The 16,932-nt window shown below is 41.8% G+C and overlaps 1 protein-coding gene across 3 annotated transcripts in view; it reads right to left on the bottom strand.

Moving 5' to 3' along the window:
- Positions 1-3,198: 3,198 nt before the first annotated feature.
- LOC115084226 (S-acyl fatty acid synthase thioesterase, medium chain-like) overlaps positions 3,199-16,932 on the bottom strand; it is a 50,364-nt gene continuing 36,630 nt past the window's right edge. For all 3 annotated transcript variants that reach the window (XM_029588809.1, XM_029588811.1, XM_029588810.1), the window contains exons 4-7: positions 11,134-11,233; positions 10,393-10,562; positions 5,614-5,696; positions 3,199-3,684 (exon numbers count right to left, since the gene is read on the bottom strand). In XM_029588809.1, coding sequence (XP_029444669.1) covers positions 3,542-3,684; positions 5,614-5,696; positions 10,393-10,562; positions 11,134-11,233 — 496 coding nt within the window. In that variant the 3' untranslated portion in view covers positions 3,199-3,541. The remainder of the gene's footprint in view (positions 3,685-5,613; positions 5,697-10,392; positions 10,563-11,133; positions 11,234-16,932) is intronic.

The raw sequence follows: 16,932 nt of genomic DNA, 5'->3' as shown, positions 1-16,932 counted from the left end.
CCAGATCTTTTTCTTTCATTTTCTAGCATTTTGTCATTGGGGTGCTATGAGCATCACCATTTTCTAGGAGGTTGCATCATACCTACTACACAGTTTGAGCACACACGTGTTAAATTACATGTTTGTCAGCAAATATAATTTGATTTGAAATTATTTTTTAAATCTTATTCCTTTCAAATTATACATTTAAATAGAGCAAGGGAGCTCCAGGATGGGTAGACCGTACATAATGGTCTCCTGCTCTGGCTCTAACCTTTCTGTTTTTGACTTGGAAAGTTTTGCCTTAACATTGCCTAGTTCCATGGTCAAGAAAAAGGGGAAGACCTCAGAGACCAGGCTACTTGCAGCCATCTGCCCAATGGACCAGTAGTTTGCCCAAACAGCTCTCCTAGCATCTACCTACAAAGGCATCCTCGTGGAGCTGCAGGTGTCTCTGGGCCTGGAGGATCAAGCTCTCCCTACTGTGGAAGGTGCACCCATTGATCTCCTCACTCTGGAACCTACCAATGATATTGCTGCAACAGCGAGTGGTAGCAAAGAGACCACGGTGCAGCAGCCTTGCCATCTAGTATACCATGGGAGAATAAAAAGAATTTGGGGTGAATCCACGAATAGTCAGGCCAAAATGGAGGCTGGTTTTTGTGTGGAGGTGAATTAAGTCTGGAGCTCTACTGCATTCTACCGCAGGTTTACGCGCATAGGAGGGGTTAATGCGTGCCGGCCTATTCTTACAAAGGCCCAGCAATGCGCGTAAAGCCCCGGGACGCGTCCTGGGGCTTCGGGAAAGGGGTGGGGTGGGGAGGGCGGGGTGGTCCAAGGCAGAGCCAGAGGCCTCCAGCACAGCGGCCATTTGCCTCTGTGTCGGAGGATCGTGTGCCAGCCGGGTGCTGGCGCGTGTAACCTAGGCAGGTGCAGCAGGTAACTTTTTTTTGGGGGGGGGATTAGGACAGGGATAGGGGGTGGGTTGGTTAGGGGAAGGGAGGTTGGGAACTGGGGAAGGCCGCGGACGTTGGCGCTCAGGGTGCACTCCCTTGCGCGCCGACCCCTGATTTTATAACCTGTGCACGAATGTTATAAAATCGGGCGTCCATGTGCACAAGCACATGGACATCTGCGCGCAACTTTATAAAATCTACCCCTAAGTGTTTCCTTTGCAGCTTGAGCCTCCCCATGTGCCATGGCTAATTGAGCCCTGCTTGTTGACAGAGAAAACAAGTTTGTTTACCTGTAAACAGGATTTTCAGTAGACAACAGGATGAATTAACCATGCTTATTTCCTGCCTGCCTTCCTAGAGAGTTGACTTACTTACTAAAGCTTAGTAAGCTCTGAAAATGAAGGGCTCAAGAGGCAGTGAAATATGCAGCAACCTCCACACATGCTCTGTAAACTGATGGGTTTGTTCATCACCACTGGATCATGTCACCAGCCTGTCATGGCTACTTTTTCCTGTTGGCTATGTAGAACCTTGTATGCAAATAAGCAAATTTTCTTTTCCCTGTAAATGTGCAGCTAAGTATCGGACAGATACGTGGTCTACCATCCTTCCTGGCTTACTGAGGGCCGAGAACATTTAAATCATCTTTTCTAGATGAATCCACTACTCTATCTGTGGCAACTCCCTGAAGAGAACCTTAGCTCGTTTGCTCCCTGGTTATTATCAGATATTAATTTAAGATCAAATTAACATCAAGTCTCTACCCTTTTTCTGTTGTCTTTTATTTGTATTGCTTTTGTGTTGCAGATCTCCCTTTTTGTAATGGACTAATGTAGCAAATGTTTAATAATTTCTAGTTTCTCTTCCATGTGTTTGATAATATTGTATGCTAAACCAATGCTTATCTTCGTTCAAGTGGGTTACTGGGATGATTTGAAATTCAATTTAACAAAAGTATAAAATGTTAAATGAACTATAATATTGAATAAAAGACTCATTTTTAAATAGACAGGACTGTTCACAGGCAAAAAGAATCAGTAACACAAAATTTAAAAAACACAAACTTTTTTTTTGACAAAAATGGGAAAGTTTGCTCTATGCAGGGGAAGGACAATTTTCAAGAGTTGGTGAGTAACTTGTTACCTGACTAGACTTCAGCAATTTAAAGCAAGCATATGCTTTCACTGGGTTAAAAAAAGACAACTTGGGATATGTTTAAATTGGGGGCAAAAATAATGCACATACATTATTTTCAAATAGACACAGACAGGTAAATTTTAAAAGCCTGGCGCACGCAAAACAACGGGAGATATGCAAACATGTCAGGCTGGCACATGCTGAGCTGATTTTAAAAGCACCCACGAACGTAAACATTTTCTATAAAAGGGACGGGGCATGGGCATTCCTGGATTTCACAATGAAACCACTGCCTAAATACTCCACACAAGCGTGCACTGGGGTTCCCTGTCACGTTACTTCTGTTATGGATGGCATGTAAGTAATAAAAGAAACCTACAAAGATCAGCAGGGGTGTAAGGGTCAGGCTAACGGGAGGCCATTAAACTGGGGGGGGGGGGGGGGTCGGTCTAAAATCCTATCCCTTACCTGGGAAAACTGGAAATGGCGTTGGCGTGCGTCTACTAAAATTCCACCACTTAAGCGATAGACGTGGCATTTGTGCGTACAGCTGCACACCCCATTTAAAACCGCATGGACATGAGGCTATGTTCAGCCTATTTTATAGCATGCACGCATATACGTGTGTGTGTGTTATACCATGGCCCAGTCCCTGGGCACGAGCCAGCAACCATGCGCCTGTTTAAAAGTTACCGTCATACTGTTTGCCCTCAGTCTTCTGCCCTGCATAAACAGAACATACAGCATACACAGGCACTTCAACGGCATTTACCTCATGGCCAATTTGCAATGAAAAACTACCCAGCTAGATTCACGTTTGAAAATTCACAAGGTTACATGAGTCCCGAAGAGCCCACTTAGTAACAACTTGGACTGCTGAAAATTATTCCAATGTGCTCCTTACAATGCTCCGGCTTTAACTCCCTGTTAACTATGCACCCAAGTGAGACATTTATCCATGATGCTTTTTCTTTGCAGGACCTTGAAATCTGGCAGACAAATAGATGCAGGGGTTGTGTTTGCAGAAAACACCTTGCATTGCCTAAGTTACTGGTGCAATAGACACAAAACTTGAAATGGAAAACAGACAGACTTTCCCGAAATAAAGTCACAAAATGATCTTTCCAGTTGAGCACTTCACTGTGAAAAGTTTTTTTTTTTTTCTTTTTGCTCTAGAAAGGAATTAATCTTCTAGGGCTTCTACTCTGATTGGGTTCTGCATTAAGTTAGTGCAAGATTAGGTAGTATTAACATCACAGAAGTAAAGATCTTGTTCCTGAGAGGAAGGCAGAAAATGGCTGCAAACCCTGTTGGCCAGTCCAAGACAGCAAAGTACCACTGAAGCCCACAGCTGTCATGGAAGAGGAAGTGGAAGAGAGGATAGTGTATTTAAAATGATAGGGAACCAAGACTTCTTGCAGTTGCTTAGAGTGGAGAGGCATCACCCCTAGAGCAGAGGGAAAACTCACTCAGACATAGTTCATTCCTGCAGTTTCTAAATGTTTTGTAATATAGTTCACTATAATCTTTTCATTAGCAGAATCTTTAAGATAAAAATGTCCTCCAGGAAGCTTGTGAATGTTGAAATCTCCACTTGTTAGTTCCTTCCAGGCTGAAAAAAAAAAAAAGAATATTCTTAAATACTTCACAGCTTAAATAGAGAAAGCATGCAGAAGCATGACTTAGGGCAGGGATTCCCAAACATGTCCTGGGGAACCCAGAGCCAGTCAGGTTTTCAGGATATCCACAATGAATTTGCATGAGATAAATTTGCATACAGTGAAGACCCAGCATATACAAATCTCATGCATATTAATTGTGGATATCCTGAAAACCTGACTGGCTGAGGGGACCCCAGGACAGGTTTGGGAAGCCCTGGCTTAGGGAGTGCTTTCCAGCATTGGTTTCTAGAATGGTGTCCTGCCAGTTAGTGCTTTTGGAGTGTTAATGATCATTCCAGAGCAACCCCTCCCCCCCCCCCCCCCCCAGCTCTCACAGCCTACACCCCACCACAAGACATGGGGGTGTGAGGAAAAATGTACAACTCCCTCCAAGTTCTCTACTTCGAGCCTCTGCAGAACAGGGGATGTGGTCATCCTACAATCCCTCACTGAACTTACTACTATACTGAGCCATGGCTTAACTTGGAGGATATTCCCAAACTCACATCTCTGCCTATTTTCCCACTTTTTGTTCTCATTTAATTTTCCAAGTTGATCCTAGGGGCTTTCCTCAAAAGAAACCATTTGAATGCTATCAGGAGATTTCATTTGGAAGAGGGAAATCTTGTATATCATATCATGTAATTTCTGAAGTCCATATTCAGTCAATATCTGGCTAACTTGGATGAGGCATTCAACTGTGCAGCCATAATGCTGAATGGACTTGGCTATCTTAAAGTTAGCTGAATAAGTTTTTCTGCCTAACTTTAGGACAAATAAATTGCAGTCCTAAACTTATCCTGCTAACTAAATCAGATAAGGCTGAAAATCAGCACATCCAGCTAAGTTAGTTGGATAAGTAGCTCCACCCAGACAATTCAGTACAACTCAGCCGACTAAACAGGAAAGTAACCGATTAAATGACACCCAATACCTACCTCTCTATGTCTAACTATCCATTATTATTAAATCCTCTGTTAGAAAAAATTAACAGGCACATCTCTAATGTAAACACGATGTTACTAAGGAGAAAAAACAACAATATGGGGTTGTGTGGAGAGGCATGTGGGGTGCATAATTGTGATGGGTGGGAGATAGGGGTATATGAAGTAGGGTGTGTGTGTGAGGTATGAAAAGATAGGGTGTTACGGGCTGTTCAATGTGTGTGGCAGGAGTAGGAGTGTGAATAGAGATATGTGGGGTATTGTGATTGGGAGTAGGGAGTGGTGGAAAGTGTGGATTTTTGGTGTGAAGAGGGTGTGTATGTGTCTGAGACTTTTGAAGTGTGGGGGAGATGGCTTTGAAGGTGCCTTTTTGTGCCAGCTGCTTCAGTTATTTTTCCGTGTTGCTCTGGGCCAAACTGCTGGAAGGGAGAGTGGGGCTTTTGGAATGAAGCACTCACTCATCAATATTCTGCAGCCTGTTTCCCACAAAGCATTGCAGATTTTTGTGAAGGTTCAGTTCTCCTAAAATAATGACCCAATGTTTGTAGTTTTCAAACTCAATTGAGCTATTCATATTTTCTTTCTGCTCACCAAATCAGGTGAACTTCCTGAGTTTTAGAGCTTTTTTTTTTAGAGCTATTTTTTACTGACAGATATAAACATTGATCCCTTTTACATAATTCCTTCCACCATGACAGACTGGAAAGCATAAAAAGCAAACAATATTTTAACTATATTATGAAAGGTGCCTGTTAACATTTTACTTTGGATAATACAAAGCACAAGCCAAAGACAGCATAAAATAAATCTGTAACTGTCCTTTAACCTTCCTAGAAACCTGATCAGGCACTAGCAATAACTGAGTAACCAGATTCATACAGTAAGATAAAAGAAATAACATTTAGTCTAACAGGTAAACTACAAGTGCTCAGTTACCTTCCAAGTCATGTGGAATATCTTCTGTCCCATCAAAGCAAGAAATACCACAGGAGAGAACACTCCTCGATGGTTTTTCATAACTGTAAAAAGCAAATAAATCTTGTAATTAATGCATCCTTTAAAATAAGCCTCCACCTCCATGGTGTTACTCTGGGCACTGGTTGTAGCCACTACCAATGGAGAGATAACTGGCCTCCATAAATTTCAGTGGTATGAAATGCTTGTGTGGCAGGGTTGGCATTCTAGGTTCATAGCCATGCAAGAAATCATTAGTTGAAGCTTTTCACGAGTCTGTGCCTTTCTAGGCAGAACTTGCTGAAAAGAGGGCCAATGACTACATGAGGTTTTGTATACATTCCTCCTAGTTGACTAATACACCAGAGTAGTTATAGGGTACAGCCCTGCCCCTTTCCCTGCACCTCAGCCAATCAGTGTTCACTTCTGGGTTAAGCCCTGCCCACTGGCCCCCACATCCAGCCAATCAGTGTTCACTTCTGGGTAAAGCCCCAACCCTTTGACATTCAGCCCAGCTCCACCCAAGCCACACCCCTTTTTGCCCATGGGGTCAGCCCTTTCATGCCACATTTTTGCCCATGGGGCAGCCCTTTTGACTGCCTGGGGGTAGCCATCTTGGATGACATGGGTAAAAGAGGGAAGTCATCTTGGATGACATCACCGGAAATTACATCATGGCTAAAGGGGGTAGCCATCTTGGATATCACCACCAGAAATGACATCAATGCAGTTTTTGTTGGGTAATAATAATCATAATAATTTAAATACATTTCTTAACAGGATATTTAAAGGGGAAAAATCCACGTTCCAGGTGATCCATCACATTTTAAAAAAAATCCACAAGTTTAAAACCATGCAAAAAAAAAAAAAAATCAAATTCTGGTGTCATCTCATTAACAGTGACACAAACACACATCAGTGCCAACATTCTGTGACAACATCACAGCCTGCACTTTCACAGAAACCCCCTTAAATAATGAGTGCAGAGCAGAATTAGGAGTTACACCTTATTACTAGCCATGCAAAAAAGAATATTCAAATTCTGGTGTCATTCCTGTTGGTTTTACCATCTAAAATCCCCTTTTTCTACAGATGGTATACTTCAGAATATGTGGAAGTCATTTATTTTAAATCCTAGAGACATTCCTGCTTGCTGTTAAAACCTTTGAATCCTTTACGCATCAGCCCCTTCACATTCTCACTGTTATTTACAGCCAGGGACAGAAATGAGTAAAATGCTTTTTATCTTAGTTTAATAAGGCAATTAAGATGTTTTTCTCTGGAAGAGCACAAGTGTTTGTGCCCACCATACTGGGGAAGAAAAGGGGGCTCATTTGATGGCTTGCTTTTTACAAAAAAAAAAAAGGCTATTTATGGCTTGCTTGCTTGCACAAAAAAAAATCCTGGCTTCTACCCATTGTTTAGAATTATACATATATTTTGGAAAAGTTATGTATTGTTGAAAACTAACAGCATACATAGATTTTATCATATTTAAGAAATGTAAAAAAAAAAAGTCAGAAATGTGATTCATTTTTTTCCTACCTTCTAACGCCTGCATCACTTCCTAGGGGTCATAAGCTTTCAGGCATCACTTCCAGGGGCAGCTTTTTATCACACTCTCTGGCTTCCTGACAGGCTTGTAAACCTATTTATTTATAAAAGTTTCAGACACAATCTCTTCATCTGTCTCTTCTCAGTTTTTTTCCTAGCTCCTCTTATCTTTTCTTAGATGTTTAAAAAGACATAGCAGACTTTTGAACACACACACAGTTTGAGATCTGCTGTCTGCCCAGGCTGTGACTTAATGCCTTAGACTTATGATGAAATCCATTGGAAATAGACTTCCCCTCCTAGTTGTAACTTGCTCTGACATGTCAGGCTGATGAAATTCGGGAGATGTATTGCCCAGCTCCTTCCCCTTTCCTCTCTTATCTCCTGGAAATAGATATTCTCTTGTTCTAGCATGTCCAGACTTGTCTTTGAAACTCTGAGGAAGTGAAAAAGTCAAGTAGGCGCATGTTTTGGAAGAGGGGGACAATGCAGTTATTTTGTTTGGCAGCACATAATCCTTGCTAGTTGCAGATACCCCATCAACAGGTTTTTCTAATTAAAGGTGATATACGCACGTACTTAATAAAATCTTTTGAGCTAAAGTCTGTCTTGTGACGAATTTGATATTTGACCTTGAGGTCAGCTGCCTGCACTGGACTAAACAATGTACAGAAGCTACAGGGAAAGATGGATTTTTCTTCCAAGAAAGAGGTGATTAAAAATTTTTTTAGAAACAAATTGCATGACATTAATCAACAGCTGCCTCTATTTTTAAGTTGTTTTTATTAAAAAAAGGATGAGAATACTGACAGCTCAATCCCAGAAAGAAAGGCAGCTCAAACATTAAAACATCAACATAAGCATTCTTAGTTTTTATTACTATTATGCTGTATTGCATGCAGGAATATCTGTAGGATTTAAAATAAATGGTTTCTACATATTCTGAAGTACACCATCTGTAGACAAAGGGGATTTTTAGATGGTAAAACAAGTATGTGGGGATGACACCAGAATTTGAATAGTCTTTCTTTCAGGACGAGTAATAAGATGAAGCTCCTGATTCTGCTCTGTACCCATTATTAGGGGAATTTCTGTGAACGTGCAGGCTGTGATTTTCACAGAATGTTGGCACTGGTTTGTGTTTGTGTCACTAAACAAGATAACACCAGAATTTGAATATTCTTTTTTTTTTTTTGCATGGTTTTAAAACCTGTGGATTTAAAAAAATATGTCATGGCTCGTCTGGAACATGGTTTTTTTCCCCTTTACATATCATCCAACAAAAACTGCACTGATGTCATTTCTGGTAATGACATCTAAGATGGCTGCTCCCTTTTACCCGTGATGTCATTTCCAGTGATGTCATCCAAGATGGCTGCCCCCTTTTAGTTTAGATGTCATCCAAGATGGTTACCCTCAGGGTCAAAAAAGGGGCATGGCATGGATGCCCCCATAGGCAAAAAAAACACATGGCTTGGGCAGAGCTAGGCTGAATGTCAACAAAGGGGTGGGGCTAGGGTCTGGTCTTAACCCAGATGTGAACGCTGATTGGCTAAGGGGCGGGGCAAGACCCAGAAGTGGGCATAGCAGCTAGGCAAAACAAAGTTTTGACATTTGTTGTACCCTACACCTATAAACTACTCACCAGGTTCACAGAACCATGTCCTGTTTTCTTAAAATTTTCATCCTTAGGCATTCAGGGATTTGTAGTATTTTTTTGTTTTGGCAAATCCCAGCAGACAAGGGAAAAATAATTAATATCTTAAAAAAACCCAACAAACTAGGACTAAGTGTCCCCAATAGATTAAAGTTGTTTAAGAGATTATGTTCCCACATGCATTCTTAACACGCATCCCCCCTCTCAGAAATAATTACATCATACCTTGTGAGTGTATTGGTATGGAGAAAAAAAGGGGACCTGGGGGTAATAAATTTACAGTGTAGACAGTAGCCTAATTTGGGATATGTACTATTTTGCATGCAATGGAAAGAAATACAAATAAAAAATGAAAAATGCATGCTAAAAGTATAACATAAAAGTATTTCTCTGTCTTTAATAAAAAGCTTACACAATGAATATCTGGACAGACCTCTGTACTCTTGATTCAAAACTAAGTCTAGGCAGCATCTGTCAACTCCCTCTACCCACCGAAAAGTCCAATCCCCTAAAAGATACTGAAGAGAATCGAGTCTTCTCCTTCTAGCTCCAGTGAGGCAATTGTAGCAGTGCCAGTAGCTGCTAGAGCATACAGGCACTTAATCATTTAGGATCCAGGGACTCAGGGTAGTAACATTCTAGAGGAGCACAGTCTCTCCACCTGAGAGCACATTTGTACTATCGGGAGTCATGAGGAGGAAGAGAATGTGAAAACCGGTGGCACCCATCTGGTGTGTCCATGACCATTTCATTGAGATCACCAAGGAAGAGAGGAGTAAAGAGGTAGCATCCAGGTATGAACAAGGAAGTAATGACAATGACTGAACAACTGGACTGAAGGTATGACAAATGGGACTTCAATAAAATCTAAATTGGGAAATCATCATCCTATCCAACAAATTCTGGGAAGAAGCTCCAAAATTAACCCACAAATTGGTTATATTCAGGAATAAAAAGATGCAGTTGACTTCAGTTTAATCATATATTAACTGGAAATTTAAATGCCACAAATGTATGGAAAATAACTGATACTGTAAATGGATTGAAGGGAATAAGAACTCATAACTGACCATTTTCACCAACTATCTTTGCTCAGTAGAAGTTAAGTTGGAAACCACCACTTGCTTCCAGTATTACTGCTGTTTACCACCATGTGATTATTAGTGCTATTATACAACAGATTTTAGTACTGACATATAGGGGATCAACACTCAGGACTTAGGAAATACATTGTTTCCCCTACTCAGGGAATCTTGGACATGCAAGTGAAATAACAATAAGGGATGGGGTTACCTTACAGAGGTGTGAATCCAGGAGTTATATAAAGAATTTCTAAAATGTATCTTCAATAAAGGTAACTGATAGTGAATAAAAGAGTAAATTCCCCTTATTTTGCACCATTTCCATGTTCTTACCATACCATGTCCACCTCCCTCTTACAGAGGTCAGAAATCTAATGTTAATCCAACATTTTCAACACCATCCAATATAATTCTGATTTGCTACAAGCAAATATTGAAAAGGGCCCATAATGAACTAGAACAACTCACATAAATTTCTCAGCCACACTGAGATCTGCTTTCAGCATTGGAACAAACATTTCCAGAAGTTCCTTGCTCTGAAGAATCTCAACAGGGGTTCCCCCAACAGTGGTCATCCATTTGAGGAATTCTTCCTCACTTAATTCCGATTTCTTTCGAAGAGAAAAGCGAGCCTTTGACTGAAAAATTCAGACAAAGATTCATTAACTGCTATATAAACAGACAGAAGCTGGTAGCACCTTATAGACTGATTTACTGAGGACAAGAGTCCATGTCATCAGAGGCATGTTGAGAAACTATCAACATTTTAAGAAATGTTTGGATCTATGTCAAAGCAGAGAAAACCAATGTTTTGTGCTTAGTGAGATTAAAATTGCATTGCTTTTCAAGAATGACAAATTGTCATACATTGGAGAACCCAATATATGCAAATTCCTCACATGCATGTTCACCGCGTTGATCCAGAAAACCCAACTAACTATGGGGTTACCAGGATAGGTTTAAGAAACTCTACATTAGGATTTGCATTTATGTCCTTGGGCTTGCATCAACAGTGGCCAGATGCAGGGTCTTTTTGTCTGATGAGTAAGCTCTGAAGTTTCACTTTCAACACAGAAAGATTAAATGGCTTACTCAAGATTAGCTAATGAATGGTGAATAGGAAAGTCGATTTTGGGCATCCAGATTGTGTGTTATTAACTACTCCCCTACAAAACTGATCTTACATAGCAAATATTTCTGACAGCTCACATGTGGTGCAGAGGCGCCTGATACAAAAAGGTGCACTGGTTCCAGACCATACATTTCTTTCAGTTTGGCTGCAGTAGCAAAACTGGTAAGTGATCCAAAACTGTGGAAAGAAAAGAAAATTAAATACGAGATATAAATCTATTAAAAAAGCATTTCTATAAACCAATCTGCCCACCCCCCCATAAAACACTTTCAATCACTGCCATAAGAACAAGAGTAAAAAACTTTTTTTTTTTTTTTTTTTAAAGATGGTGATACAAATTTCTGTTGAGGCTGGATTTTCAAAATGATCTGCATGCATAAAACTGGGTTTTATGCGTGGAAATGGGCTTTCAAAAATTGTCCAGTTGTGTGCACAGAAGTACAGGGAAACATTATGTCATGTGCACTTTTAATACACTAGAAAGGCGTTCTGAGGCAGAGCTAGAGCAGGGAAATAATTTACTTGCATATTTTCTGAATGTATGCGTGCAAATCGATAAGCACACATTTACACCTGCTAAGCAGTCCACTTTGAAAATTCAGGCTGTTAGATGATTATCCTTCCTAAATGTAATTTCTTATAGATATCTGTGTGCATATATCTAAATACATACTCAAAACACACACACTGTTCCATAAACATTCAAGAGCAAAGTAAAAGTCCTCTTTGAAGATCACAAGTTAAATTGTTTTATAAAGATGGTATATGCCAAAGATATAACAATTATACAGAAGTACAAAGTAGCATGTGTCAGGGTGCATGTATCATATTAAGTAGCTCTACATGTCTCAAGTGCAACAGTGGTGAGATTTCTGCTGAATTCACAGTTACCTGTTTCGTCCCATGGAAAATAGTAAGCCTAATACCAAATGACTTGTTGGATGCTCTGTATACTCTAGCTTATGAGTTCTTGGGCTGTATGAAACCCTGAAGGGATACTTGCCCACTTTCCTCTACTGTTACCAGTGAAAGCCAGTCAATACATAGATGTATCGCTGATTTCTGTAGTATGGTATTTCCATTGGAGAGGAGACTGATGATTATTTTCTCAGATTTTTAAATCTCCCTCTCTCTTCATATCTTTCTCATAAGTCAATGACAAAATGTGCATAATTCTGATTTGCAGAGAACCGACTTGGGTCATAAGAACATAAGAACATGCCATACTGGGTCAGACCAAGGGTCCATCAAACCCAGCATCCTGTTTCCAACAGTGGCCAATCCAGGCCATGAGAACCTGGCAAGTACCCAAAAACTAAGTATGTTCCATGTTACTGTTGCTAGTAATAGCAGTGGCTATTTTCTAAGTCAACTTAATTAATAGCAGGTAATGGACTTCTCCTCCAAGAACTTATCCAATCCTTTTTTAAACACAGCTATACTAACTGCACTAACCACATCCTCTGTCAACAAATTCCAGAGTTTAATTGTGCGTTGAGTAAAAAAGAACTTTCTTCGATTAGTTTTAAATGTGCCGCATGCTAACTTCATGGAGTGCTCCCTAGTCCTTCTACTATCCGAAAGAGTAAATAACTGATTCACATCTACCCGTTCTAGACCTCTCATGATTTTAAACACCTCTATCATATCCCCCCTCAGCCGTCTCTTCTCCAAGCTGAAAAGTCCTAACCTTTTTAGTCTTTCCTCATAGGGGAGCTGTTCCATTCCCCTTATCATTTTGGTAGCCCTTCTCGGTACCTTCTCCATCGCAATTATATTTTTTTTGAGACGCGGTGACCAGAATTGTACACAGTATTCAAGGTGGGGTCTCACCATGGAGCGATACAGAGGCAATATGACATTTTCCGTTTTATTCACCATTCCCATCCACTCCCATGAAGTGAATGCTTTCATTATGGCCCTTGAAACTAGATCAAGACCACTGGATGATGTCACACGGTTACATTTTAAAGTCTCTATTGACCTGGGCTGAATTTGAACTGGTGATCTAGAGGTGAAAGTCTCTATTGCTGTGACACGTCCTTTCAACTTTTCATTTCTGCTGCAAAATAGAACTGACTTTGTAAAAGGGATCAAACAAGCACGATATTGGAGAATCTAATTTGGATCACTTTCACAGCATTAGGCCTTTGTCCTTCCCCTGGCCACCCACCCCACCACCCTTTCCCTCACACTAGAGCCTGTCCTTAGTCTATCTCACAGTGTTTACTACATTGTCCTTGGCAAAATCAGTTTGGTTAATGATCCTGCCTTCACATAACATTGTCGTGGAATTAATAAATTGCCTACAACAGCCAGATTAGTCAGGAATCAAAGGAGAAATGAGTTCTTACCTGATAATTTCTTTATCTTGATCCAGGCAAACTAGTCCAGATGAATGAGTTATGCTCTCCAAACACCAGATGGAGACAGAGATTAACAGGTTCACTGATAGCCTTAATAGGCTCTCATGCTAACCTCAGCCTCCAGCATTACCTGTTACAAGTTCACAGCAATTTACTTATTCCTCCAAAGACAAACTATATACAGCCACAGTGTGAAGGTTGTTGTCTGTGAGTTGGCCCAGGGTCGAGCAGCCAAGTGCCAGGGAAGTCAAATCCAGGCCACCACAGATAGAGAGACTTCAGTCTAGATCGGCCACCTTCCCTTTGGGTTGAGTCTTCCGGTGCTGGTGGCCAGTGAGGTATGAGAAATGGGGTAGATCCTAGCACAAATGGAACGAGAGGTCAGGATCACAATAAGAAGCAGAAATCCAGGAGCCCAGGTAGGAGAACAAATAGGAGCGTTGAAGGTAGAAGCCGAAGATAATGCAATCTTCTGGATATAGGAACAGAGTCAGCGTACGAGAACTTAAAAGATAGGACCCCTTAGCACCATGAAGATATTTCTGATGACATTCCCTTAATGGCATGTGAAGATAAGTCTCTCTGAGCTCCAAGCAGGACAGGAATTTTTCTTGTCTCACTTCTACTATGACCGATTTCAAGGTTTCCATTTGGAAATGAGACATCTTCAATGACCTGTTGAGCTGCTTCAGATCCAGAATAGGATGAAAAGGATCCCTTTCTCTTGGGAACCACAAAGTAAATGAAATACCGGCCCTGATCCCATTAGTTTTCTTGGAACTGGCCTTACAGCTTCTATGATAAAAAGCCAGTTGAGCTTCATCCTTATTACCTCCCTCCTTTGGACAGAAAGGACAAGGTGAAACCATAAAAATGTCTAAATTAGGATGGGAAAAAACTCTAAGACATAACCATCCTATATTATTCCCTGAACATCAGTAATGAGGACCCAAGTCCGACAGAATCTCGATAGACACCATGGTCCCCCTTAATGTCACTGGGAACCATGGAAAGGTCCTTCCATCCCTGAGGCTCCATCCTTGCCATCCTTTAGTTGAAGAAAAGGACTGAAATCTACTAAACAATTTAGACCTCTGACTCTCTTAGAATATTGAAATCTATTGTGTGTTTGTCCTCTAGGAACTTTAGAATATCCCCTAACTTTGGCCATCTTCTCAAGGTTCTCACCAAACATACAGAATGAGAGACTTGGGGTATTTCATAAAGCAAGACAATGGTTAAAAAGAAAAGAAAGTTAATTAACAAGACTAAAAGCAGACAATCAGGCATAAGATTTAAAAGCAGTTTCAAAAAGGTGGGATTTAAACACGGCACGAAAGGGAACATGATGCACCAGTTCAGGAAGAGTATTCCAAGCACATGGTGCAGCAAAGTGAAAAGCAAGAAGTCTGGAATTGGCAATAGCAAATAAGGCCACAGATAGGAGTGATTATCCGATGAGTGGAATGCACGTGGAGGGGTGTAGAGAGAGATAAGAGAGGAGTGGTAGTGAGGTGCTGCAGAGTGAAGGCATTTGTAGATGAGAAAGAGAAGCTTGAACTGTATGCGGGAGCAGATAGAGAACCAATGCAGTGACTTCAGAGGGGTGTAGAGAGAGATAAGAGAGGAGAGGTAGTGAGGTGCCGTACCTTGCGGCAGGTCCGAAAGGGCTTAGAATGGTCGGAGGACTGTTCATAAGACCATCATTGCGTTGTTGGTCTTCCGAAGCGTGCAGGTCTGGAGGAGGGTCAGTATCTCCAGTCTTCAGTCCAGCCTCGCTCCTGTCCAGCCCATGCTCAGGCATGCCTCGTCTACCGTGGCACCTCTTCGAAGTTCCTCTGGGGTCGAGCTGTGGCCCAAGAACACACATCTCTTGGTAAGTGGGACCGCTCTCTTAGCGCTCCACAACATTCTGTTAATTCCACTCAATCCAGGGCCTCCAGATTCACTTTCTTCTCCAATTTGTGATGGTAGAGTCACCACGAGAGACTGGACCTGGATTCTCCCAGAAGAGGTAAAAGGCAGGTGGATACTCCTCTGATAACTGATTCCATCTGGACAATAGCACCTTCTGCAAAGTCCACATGTGAGCAAAGGCCCATGGAATCAAATCCAACGTGGAAGCCATGGAGCCCAGTACCTGCAAATAATCCCAGACCTTTGGCATCAGCAGACGGAGCAGATGCCTTCACCTGTGCCTGCAACTTTGACACTCTGTCTGCGGTCAGGAACACCCTGCCTTTCTAGGTATCGAATCGCACTCCCAGATACTCCAACAACTGGGTTGGCACCAGATGACTCTTTGCCACATTTATCACTCAACTCAGTGATTTCAATCTGTTCATCACTCACTGGATGGATCGACCGCACTCCTCCTCCGTTTTTGCCCGAAAAAGCCAATCGTCCAGATATGGATGGACCAAAATCCCCTCTCGCTTCAAGGATGCCGCTACCACCACCAAAACCTTTGTGAAGGGTCGGGGCACCGTGGCTAAACCAAAGAGGAGAGCCCGAAACTGAAAATTTTAACCCAGCACCATGAACAGTAGAAACCCTTCAAATGGGAATATGAAGGTAGGCCTTCGTCAGGTCCAATGACACCAAGAACTCTCCTCTGCAGACAGTTGCTATATCTGTGCACAACGTTTCCATACGAAAATGCGAAACCCGCAAGGCTACATTCACCTTTTGCAAATCCAGAATAGGCTGGAAGGTGGCTTTCTTTATGGGAACCAGAAAATAATGGAGTACCTCCCTTATCCTTGCTTTGCCAACAGGACTGGAAATATGTCGTCTAACTTTTGTAAGCTCTGTAACTTTACTGCTTCCAGTTTGCTTCGAGACAAGCAGTGGGACTCTAGAAAGTCCTCCCTGACAGGGTGCAAAATTTTAATGCGTAGTTACCACCCCCAGGACCCACTGTTCCGTTGTAATCTTGGCCCACTCCTTGTAAAAGCGGGACAACCTGCCTCCTACTGCTTCCACACAGGGATGGGCGCACCTGGCTTCATTGTGCTGACTTTCCTCCTCCAGTCCCCTGACCGGCGACATCCCTGGAGAATCTGCAGGTACTCCGAAAGGGGCTGTTGTCTACCCAAGACTGCTTCGACCCCGAACCCGAGGAAGTCTTGCCTGAATGGAACTGCCACTTATCCTGAAAATAGGACCAGGGAGGGAAAACCTTCTTGTGCCCCTCTTATCTTCAGGCAACTTATTTCCTTTTGACTCCCCCAGAGTCTTCATCAACTGATCCAAATCCTCCCCAAACAAGAGCTTCCCTTTAAAGGGGAAATTACACAACTGAGACTTGGACCACATGTCAGACGACCAATTGCGCAACCATAAAAGTCTGCAGGCAGCCACCGCCAAGACCATACTCCTGGCCAAATTACACACCAAGTCATATAGCACATCTGCTACATAAGCCACTCCAGCTTCCAGCTGCACAGACTGCATGGCGCTAAATGCCCCAGTTGAGGCCTGTTCCTGAGCTTTCTGAACCCAGCACAA

Source organism: Rhinatrema bivittatum, chromosome 2 (genome assembly GCF_901001135.1).
Source record: "Rhinatrema bivittatum chromosome 2, aRhiBiv1.1, whole genome shotgun sequence".
Classification (NCBI taxonomy): domain Eukaryota; kingdom Metazoa; phylum Chordata; class Amphibia; order Gymnophiona; family Rhinatrematidae; genus Rhinatrema; species Rhinatrema bivittatum.
This window is presented reverse-complemented; position numbering and strand designations above follow the sequence as displayed.